Genomic DNA, 10,581 nt, shown 5'->3' on the forward strand with positions numbered 1-10,581 from the left:
TTAAAGTACTAGATACATATATAACTGGCTAAAAATAAATGTAAATAAACAAAAAAAATTACACTTAATAAATTAGCGACCCAAACTTATCATGTAAGTATAGTCAAATTATATATATAATGTTTTTATATAAATTTTAGCCTATAGTTGTTCTGATATATGAGTTATATTACTGTAAAGCTTCATCTGTAGTTTTCCTATTGAGTAGTTTATGCATGAAAGTGGAACAAACTCCCTCACAAATTTTCACATTCATGATTTTAAATAATTAATGAATAATATAATAGATCTTATTATTATAGTAACATTTGAAAATATTTACTAAATAACCATTAACACTGGAAATATACAAAATCTCAAGTAATTTCCACTGCAATAAGTTTCAGTAAGTTTCGCCACTTAACTAAACTAAATCCTGATGGAAAGCAGTAAATAGAGTATTTTTATACTAGATTCCCTCTACCTAAATAAATATAATATAGTCTTTTTTTTTTATTTACTTCATTCTGCACTATCCCATGCTGGAGACATTGCATGTTGAATGATGGAACTCAAGACCATGTTACGTATTGTTACCAAGGCCAAGAAATCAAAATAATTGATTCCTATAATTGGTAATCAAACCCACAACCATCGCTTTTACTTACACTGTAGTATATTGTACAATTGTATTTCGAAACATAGGTTTAGTACAATTAAATATATATACAAAAATGCTTGGCAAAATACAAATTGTGAATGTATAAACAAATTTATTTATAGGTGGAGTATGACCAAAGGGATAAAGCCATAAACCTCGTCTATAACCATCCCTTATATGGTGACTTGAAAATGCTATAATAATCATATAAGTTAATATATAAATGTTTAATTTGCGACAAAAATGACTGTAAAATATAAGAATTGTCGATAGTGCAAGCCAAAATGTTGTACAGTGGAATATGCCTCTTTGTCTCAAGTTGAGTAAATCCTGAAACAATTTTTTTTAAGATTAAAATAAGGAATAATTTAATATATTTATTTTATTATATTAAAATTCTACCTCAACACCACCAGCTCAAGAACTTTAAATAAAATGTTAAATTATAGTTTTATAATATAAATAATTGTGATTGTTGATTTTTATAGCGCCTAAGAAATACAATCATAAAGTAAGTAGAGTTTTATTTCATACCAATTAAACTAGTATTTATATAATAATAAAAACTCTCTTATAAAATTACTATTAAAAATATTATTATAGACACTATAAAAATATATATAAGTAGAGAACAAAAAATATATATTGTTTACCTTTAAATAAAGAGATCTAGCCACTATAAAGTGATCTACATCAATCAACGAAGACAATGCAGTGCAAAACAAAATGTTAAGAATACAAGCTTGTGATGATATACTGTAATTCTGACTGAAAAACAGTAAAGCTGAAAAGAAACCGATTACACCGTGTACAGATGTATCACAGAAAGCACGAAATACGTGAGAATTTGAATATTTTGATCTAAAAACTAAGTAATCCCCCAAAGCTGCAGAAAAAAATATAGAAAATGTTAAAATTATGTTTATCAATTTCATCTTTGGATTGCTTTCTCTAATTAGTTCTGTTAAATGGCATTTTTATTTACTTTTGGTGTTGATTTATTATATTTAATTTAAGTTTTAGTTACATTTTGTGTTGTTTTTTAGTGTTTTTTATTTATTTTATTATTTCTCAACTTAATTTTCATTTTGTCATTGTCATTATGTGGTAAATGGTAAATGTCCACAGAACACATTTACTCAATGGTAATGTCAATTTTATCTTGACATATATAAGTTTGAATCGATTCTTGAATATAATATGAATATGAATGATTATTCTGAAATATCGATTATTGATCGCTTATTTTAAATAATTTCTTATCAATGATTTGTTTTATTAATATTTAAAACAGAGTTTTATTAATATTTAGAACAATTAAGTAATAGAAAGTTGAAAAAATGAAAAGAGTACCGAATTCTGGAGGGATTCCGTATTGAGTGACGGAGTTCAACGCCACACTTTGCCTCCACATCAGAGTCAATATTTTGTAAGTGTCTGCCTGTGTGAAAATGCTTTCCCAGTTTTACAGAAAGCATCTAGGCACCTGTCAAATTTCAATATCTCAAATGGTTATGAGACACGGGCGCATAGGCAAAAAAATATGAATCTATAACGGTTCTGCTTTTTGCCATTCAGAATTTGTAAAAAAGAATTTGTAAGCAGCTTTATTTTATTCTACCTATATAATTATAAAGATAAAGATTGAGAATTTGAACCCACGACTATCGCGCTTCTTTAATGACATTCCAGTTTCATATCCATCACGATAGTTAAGTACAGATAGTGTTATCATCTTGTACTTTGTGACTAATGTACTTTAAATAGAAATCAATCCTGTCATTATAATAGCTTAAAACTAAATAATATCAGAGTTTCAATAAAACAGTTTACAACTGTATTATTTATATGCGATGCTTCAGGATTCGACTCCTATCTCGAAAATTTTGAAATCGGACTTTAGTATCAAAATCATGTTTCTTTTTCTGATACCTAAGGCAAAACGCTGAAATAGACGGAGAGTGTAGGAAGGGGTGTTTTAACTTAACATTAGGTTCTTCCATCTACCTTGCAAGAAATAATGATGTTAAATAATGATGTCACATTTAATAATAAACTAAATAAAATTACAAAAACAAAATAAAATTGAAGAAAGATAAAAAAGGCGCGCCCATATAGATATTGGTATAAGGACCAATTTAAAAGGACCTTTGCAAAACAACAAAATTTACCATTGTAGAGGTTGCTCTAAATTTGCCAGCGTTATCCGATAAAATTGTATTGAATTTCTATTAAATGCATTTCAGATTGAATTCCAAAAAATAATGAAAAATATATTTAAAAATATACTTTTATCACAAAACTTTAAAGTTTTGTCCTAATTTTTTAAAAATAAATACTATATTAGAAATACTGTGTTTTTACTTATTCAATGTATCATATACATTGGTCGGGTTATATGTCGTTATCAGTACACAAGTGATAAGGATAAGATTATTGATAAAATTGAAACTAAATGTCATTTGGTTTCGTAATGCTCGCAGTGGATTTGAATTAAAGTTAAATTTGTGTTTAAAATAACCTTGTAATTTAAAAAATGCGTGAAATAGTGCACGTTCAAGCTGGTCAGTGTGGAAACCAAATTGGGACTAAGGTAGGTGTAATGCGGCGTTGAAATCCAATATATGTCACTAAAATGGGCGGATAAAGGAAGACCTTAGTTGATCTACGAAATCACAATATCGATTGTACTGGACTGGAGGAAAGTTCTGTAAAAAGAATGAAGACTCCCCGGAGAACATGTGTGAAGAGGTGGATTACAATGGAAGATATGCAATGCAGAGACCGTAGCGTTTGCCGTTTCGTTCTCTCTTTTAACCCCGCTGGCACTAAGAGTAGATAAAGCGTAAAAAAATTAAGAACATTCTCTGTCTTCAATTGATAACTCTACTCAAATGATTAATGTCCACTCAACACGCAATGTCTTGAAAATTCGGCAGACAGTGAGGTCTTAAAGTGTCTTAAAGGCAGAAGATTCCTGGGAACGTAGTGTTAATTCTAGGACGGTATTTCTATTATAAGGACGGAGGCTTGAATCTTGTAACGCTCAACTTTTAATACGAAATTTCGAAATGGTTAAGTGAATATATATAATCCTTCAAAAATATATAACAAATGCCAAAATTCATGCACGTTATACCCACTACTTACTTGTTACATGTAAACTACTCGTTGTGTACTCGTATGTCACATGACACTTTAATCGAAACTCATAATTTATAAATATTAATCGCTCTCAAGTCTGAGATCGATCTTGAGATATCATATTTTGTATTCATAGAGTGTATGAATAAAAATGGCATATCAAGTAGGTACATAAAGAAGCTGTAACCGCCATAAACGTGAAATTTGGACACATCTTTATTTTCATACCACCCACTAAGGGTTTTGATCCCTGAAGGGATGAAATAGGGATTGAAATCTTTTAAGCCGAACTATTTCAAGAAAGTCACCCGCGACGGCAATATATTTTTTTATATAATAGAAATGTATTTTTTTTAACTTCAAGTAACAATGGTGTGCTTTTTCTAGTTCTGGGAGATAATATCAGACGAGCATGGCATAGATCCCAGCGGCATCTACCAAGGCGAGAGCTCTCTGCAACTGGAGAGACTCAATGTGTACTACAATGAAGCTTCTAGTGGTAAGGAAAATTATGCGAAATTGTCTAATACGGCAGGTATTATTTACACAATAAAATTAAGATATTTTATTGTTTTTTTATATTATAAAGTATATAATATAAAAAAATATAAATAACAAAAGTTAATTAGTTAGGTGGGGAGGTATAACTATATCTTTTGAACGTTTACAGGTAAATACGTCCCTCGCGCTGTCCTCGTGGACCTGGAGCCCGGCACCATGGACTCAGTGCGCTCCGGCAAATATGGAGAACTATTCCGTCCAGATAATTTTGTATTTGGACAAAGTGGTGCTGGTATGTAATATTTAAATTTATATAATAAAACTGCAATTCACCGCCATCTGTAGGTTTTGTCTTTAAAACGATAACATCGCCGTCGATCCCCACTCGAAGGAAGAAATTATTTTTTATTAATATTTTTATTTCTTCGCTATGGCACCAAGGCAAAAGCTTGAGTTCCACTCAACAATCAATGCCTCAATAAATGTGGGGGCAAGTGGGGAACGGAGTATCTTAGCACTAGGATCCCTCTGCCTACTCTGCTGTGTGCGGGATATAGCGTGAAGCTGATTTAATATTTTTTTAAATGTTATTAGAACACGAAAGTAATTGTGCGGGGGGAACTAGTAAAAGTTTACTCATAAACTCATATTTTCTATAGGCAACAACTGGGCTAAAGGCCACTACACAGAGGGAGCTGAGCTAGTGGACGCTGTTCTTGATGTAATAAGGAAGGAAGCGGAAGGATGCGATTGCTTGCAAGGTACAATATTTAAATTGCTAACAACTTTTATAGAAAATCATAGTGATAGATCTCTAAATTTTCCACTTAAACTGAAATATTTAATTCGTATTGTTGGGGAAAAAATAATTTCCTTTACCCAAAAAGTTCTTAGTGCTGAACTTTATGTATGAAAAGCATCTGATACCCTATTCAAATATAAATATTTCCACAAAGAAAATATTAACGGGGTGTCCTTAGGTCTGCTTATTCTGCTATGAACAAACGTAAAGCTGTTTTTTGAATCAAAACATGTAGAAACGACGATTGAGATTTATTATTTCCATTTTCCAGTTCTGATGACAATACTAAAAGTTGAGTTCCGCCATTGAACATGCAATATTTTAAAAAATTAGGCGCTGATGAGGAAGAGATTCTGTCTATCCTATCTTTATAGATAGAACCTCGATAACTTTATAAACATCATTTTGCGCGATAGCTTACAATTAAGAATACTTTAACATTGATAGATCGACAATTTCAATAATTTTCAGGATTCCAGCTCACCCATTCCCTGGGTGGCGGTACCGGCTCTGGTATGGGCACGCTGCTCCTCAGCAAGATCAGGGAGGAGTATCCTGACCGCATCATGAACACTTTCAGCGTCGTTCCTTCACCTAAGGTAGGAGACATTAATAAAATGAAAGGCTCTAATATTAAAGCAATGTATAAAAAATGGATTAAAATTATTGGACAACATTTGGACAGAATCTATTTGGATTCTGTCCGACCTAGTAGATGTACCTAGCTGCAAAATCTTGTTGACTCTATACTTTTATAATTCATTAATTTCTTCGATCAACTGCAACTATGCAACGATGACTTTGGACTTGATCCCAACTCTTTGTCTTGCAAAAACAAAGCAAATACAAAATTGTTTTAGTTTGAGTTTCTCCCAACAACAATAATTAATACGTCAAAATCGGCTACAAATCTGAAACGGAGTGTATTGACACTAGGTCCGCTCGGTATATGCGGGGTAGGTACAGCATTAAGCTAAACAAGAAGATTACTTACTTACTTACTGAATTAGATGAATGTATAGAAGTTTACACTATTTTATAAAACTTGTTTGTCTTCTTTCCCAGGTCAGCGAAGTAGTTCTGGAGCCTTACAACGCGACGCTCTCTGTACATCAGCTGGTGGAGAATACTGATATGTCGTTCTGTATAGATAACGAAGCGTTATATAACATTTGCTTTAGAACACTCCGCTTGAGCAGTCCCAGCTATGGAGACTTGAATCACTTGATTTCTGTAAGTTTTCTTTACACGCCTATAAGATCTATACCTACTTAGTAGTTTTTTTGTTACTTCACAAATTATAATATAGTATTTTTAAGTCCAGAATTCGGCGGCGAAAAAAGTGGGGAGGGAAGTGTCTTAACACTAAACTCCTTTTGCCTACTACATGCGAGACACAGCGTGAATCTTAAAATATATATATATCTTTTAGCTAAACATCATAATTTTTTTTTTATTTTTTGATAATTTTCTGCTTACGAGAAGAGAAAATAAAGTTGCTGTTACATACAGACAGATGTCATTTTGTAATAGTTTTTTCTCTAATTAAATTAGATTGTATAATATCTATAAATTTCCATTTTGCGGAAAAAATTCTTGGAAATATAATAAATAATAACTTCATGAGAAGTGCCCTATATGTTTTGATTACGTATTCATATGAATTTCATATGAAATTGGAATAAACTAAGTATGTTTAAACGCTTGTTTTTTTGATTGCGTTCCATGAGAACCTTTATTTTTGGCGCCTCCACGTGGTCTTGAGAAAAATTATCTTGACACTCGGACAAACAGACAGAGAGATTGACGACAAAATTATCCTATAAAGGTTCCGTTTTTTTAGAGCTATGGATCCCTAAGACCAACGAGGAAGAGGGCACAAATTGTTAAATAATTTTTAAGATTATTGGATCTAAAATGACGAATATATTATTATGTTGTTTTAATTGAATAAATAATATTATTTTTTTTCATATGAACCGTCATTACAGCAAACAATGTCAGGAGTGACGACGTGTCTGCGCTTCCCCGGACAACTGAACGCCGATCTGAGAAAGTTGGCGGTCAACATGGTGCCTTTCCCGAGATTACACTTCTTTATGCCTGGTTAGTTACAAATACGTTTTTTTATCTTCGCGCTGTATCCCGCACAAAGAACCCTCCAAGGAGGCAGAGGGAACCTAGAGTTAAAAAGAATTGTATGTAAAACATATACGGTCGGTTACATTGAAACGATTCATAAGATAGCACATAGTTAGTTAAATTAGCACATTTAACCAAACTTAGTTTTTAGCTTCATATTATAAGTATATATGTATTTTAATTACATGTATCTACAGTATTGTAAAGGGTAGGCAAAGGGAATTTAGAGTCAAGACACCCCGCTATCCGCTTAAACTCAATGCACTATTTATCAAGCGGCGGAACTTAAGGATTTTTGTGTCATCAAAGTTATTATAGTAGCTTAACACTTTTGCGTTATAGCACGAAAGGCAGAAGAAACCTAATGTTAAAACATTCCGCTCCTTACTTTTCAACCATTATTCAAGATTAATGTCGTATTTTGTTGTTTTACTAGAGTAAGAATCAAATCCAAAACCATCACCTTTAAAGTCAGGAGATTTCAACTGAGCCACAATAGCCGCATTATAAAAACCTATCATTCAGCTATATTTCTAAGATTGTTGGAGTGTATAGAAACTATTATTTTCAATCTCTCTTCATGAACAATTAGTTAGCGCTTATTTTAAATTCTTATAATAATTTACAGGATTCGCTCCTTTGACTGCAAGAAACTCATTCCAATATCGTGCACAGAATGTTCCAGAACTAATGAACCAGGTTAGTTTTTATTTAACATTTAGTAGATAGGTACTCTATGTAAAAAAAACCAGCTTCACGCTGTATTCCGCACACAGCAGAGTAGGCTAGTGTTAAGTTTGTCACTTACCACCAAATTCTGGAGGCATTGTTAGTTGGGTAGCGGAATTCAATATCGAGCTTTGCCCCGACATCAGAGCGAAGAAATGGAAATATAAATTTAGATAAAAATTTCAATTCCTCATGTGGGATCGAACCTACAACCAGTCGCTTTTAAAGACACAGTTTGTACACCTGCGCCACAACTGGCCTCAAAAAAAATAGTCAATTTTTTATTAGCTGTATCAAGCACATAGCATACATAATTTCCAGATGTTCAACCCTGGTAACATGATGACGGCGTGCGACCCCCGCCACGGCCGCTACCTCACTGTGGCCACCATGTTTAGAGGACACATGTCCATGAGAGAGGTCGACGATCAGATACTGGCTATACAGAATAAGAATTCTAGGTAAAAAATAATTATTTAGTTCAAACATTTGTTTTACGTTTCATCCCGCACGTAGCTGGGTGGGCAGAAGAAATTTAGTGTTCAGACAGCATACTAGTCTCTTCATAATATATGTGTGTGTAATATTATAAAACTGAAGAATTAGTTTGATTTAAGCCGCTAATCTAGAGAACTACTTCTTCGAATTGTTTCTGGGCTGGATAGTCCATTTATCGAGGAAGTTTATATTGCATGACTGTTACCCACAGTACCTACCTGCGGTCAGAGTTACGTTCCCGCTCTTAGAATGTGTCATATGTCATACACAATATCCAGTTATTTCCATACAATTTCAATTCCATCCAACACCACAGGGCCGAAGCCTCGCCTAGTATAATATAATAAAACATGTTTTTTGTTTAGAGTTCCTCACAATGTTAGTTCATTTTAAATGAAGCTAGATTTAAATACCCATGTTGGTTATTAAATGGGGCAGCAAAACCGGGTGACCAGTGCCCACTCCAGAATACTTTGGGATTTTCAGAATTTTTCCTTACAATAAATAAGGCCTAAAAATAAAAAAAATAAACCTTTGCACAAACATAAATTCAAAACTAAACTCAATGTCCCATTGGAAATATCTCTAGAAACGCTCTTGGATTTGAACATGTAAATCTATATTCTTTTCTTTCCAGTTACTTCGTGGAATGGATTCCGAACAATCTGAAGGTGGCTGTCTGCGACGTGCCGCCGAGAGGACTCAAGATGTCTGCCACTTTCATTGGTAACTCCACAGCGATACAGGAGATATTCAAGAGGATTTCTGAACAGTTTACCGCTATGTTTAGGAGACGGGTGAGATTTGTTTATTTTACATTTAGATTCGCAATTATCCGGACTACTATTCTAAGAAACTATGTATGTAGGTATGGAAATTCATAAGAGTGTATTGTAATTTTAAATACCTAATACCTATACATTTCTTATGTTGAAAAATATATCTCTTATTAATTTCTTAATAAACATTGATTTTCGTTAATATGTATTGTACCACACACACACAATAACGATTACTCCGGTTAATCGAGTCTCTACTGTACATACAAATATATTCGTTACACTGGTCTCTTTATATAAGGATATATTATAATATTTATAAGTAAATGTTTCTAAATTTTATATTTCATTTCAGGCTTTCCTCCACTGGTACACGGGCGAGGGTATGGACGAGATGGAATTCACTGAAGCCGCAAGCAACATGAGTGACCTCATATCTGAATATCAACAGTATCAGGTACTCTCTCTTTTTCCAGCTTCCTGCTGTATCCCGCATATAGCAGGATAGGCAGAGGAACCTAGTGTTAAAACAATCCGTTCAACACTTTCCGCACATTTTTCGAAACATTGCATATTGAGTACCGGAACTTAACGCCGCGCTTTGCCTTGTTACTAGGGCGAAGTTATGAAAATATTAAATAATTCATTTCCTCGGGTGGGAATCGAACCCACAACCCGTCGCGTTTACAATCATGCTTGTGCTCCTGCGACTGGCCTTTAGTTAACTTTACATCAGACGTCTCTTTGTAAATATCTATTTAAAAAAAGTAAATACTTCTTTAATATATTACCAATGTACTTGACCTCGTTATGTTTTATCGATTTTTTCTAATAATACAAAAGGTCACCGATCCTTTTTATATACTATACAGTGTTCTTGTCAGCACCACTTTAAATGAAACAACAATTTTAACTACTCTATAAAAGCCTAATACAATTAAAGATTTTTAGAGCGCTGACGCTTCCACCTTTATATACTTTTCTTCTTCTTCTTAGGATGCGCACGTCGATGATGAAGAAGTGGAATTCGATGAGGAAGAACCGGAACAGTATGAAGATGAGAAACCGATTGTAACGTCTGCACAAATATAACTTTTTGTATTACATTAAATATTATTTTGATATAATAATATTGTTTATTTTATACTAGCGGCCCAATCGCAGCTTCGCTCCTGTTTAGCAGTTTTTCCTGATTGTTGATGTTATATAGTGAGGTTTAAGACTAACAGAAATAAGATTAAATATTTAGATACGGAGGCCGTCCTGGCGTGCACTGTAAACGCGACGGCTTGATTTACAAGGGAATGAAATATTTCATATTTTCATTTCGCTTCGCTCTGGGTAAC

General features: G+C 33.2%; 2 protein-coding genes across 2 annotated transcripts; one reads left to right on the plus strand and one right to left on the minus strand.

Moving 5' to 3' along the window:
- Window positions 1-500: 500 nt before the first annotated feature.
- LOC146538563 (transmembrane protein 267) lies at window positions 501-1,756 on the minus strand. The gene is made up of 2 exons (XM_085187367.1): window positions 1,294-1,756; window positions 501-970 (listed from the first exon to the last, which is right to left on the minus strand). The coding sequence occupies exons 1-2, from the start codon at window positions 1,573-1,575 to the stop codon at window positions 644-646; spliced, it is 609 nt and encodes a 202-aa protein (XP_085043493.1). The 5' UTR covers window positions 1,576-1,756; the 3' UTR covers window positions 501-643.
- A 1,316-nt stretch (window positions 1,757-3,072) lies between these two features.
- Window positions 3,073-10,365, plus strand: LOC146538564 (tubulin beta-1 chain-like). The gene is made up of 12 exons (XM_085186745.1): window positions 3,073-3,233; window positions 4,172-4,283; window positions 4,455-4,577; window positions 4,945-5,046; window positions 5,559-5,686; window positions 6,153-6,320; window positions 7,079-7,193; window positions 7,858-7,928; window positions 8,280-8,419; window positions 9,094-9,253; window positions 9,591-9,692; window positions 10,232-10,365. The coding sequence occupies exons 1-12, from the start codon at window positions 3,177-3,179 to the stop codon at window positions 10,325-10,327; spliced, it is 1,374 nt and encodes a 457-aa protein (XP_085042871.1). The 5' UTR covers window positions 3,073-3,176; the 3' UTR covers window positions 10,328-10,365.
- The last annotated feature ends 216 nt before the right edge of the window (window positions 10,366-10,581 follow it).

The sequence above is a fragment of the Heliconius melpomene genome, chromosome 6 (genome assembly GCF_056956725.1).
Source record: "Heliconius melpomene rosina isolate 202511_hmr_F chromosome 6, ASM5695672v1, whole genome shotgun sequence".
Lineage (NCBI taxonomy): Eukaryota > Metazoa > Arthropoda > Insecta > Lepidoptera > Nymphalidae > Heliconius > Heliconius melpomene.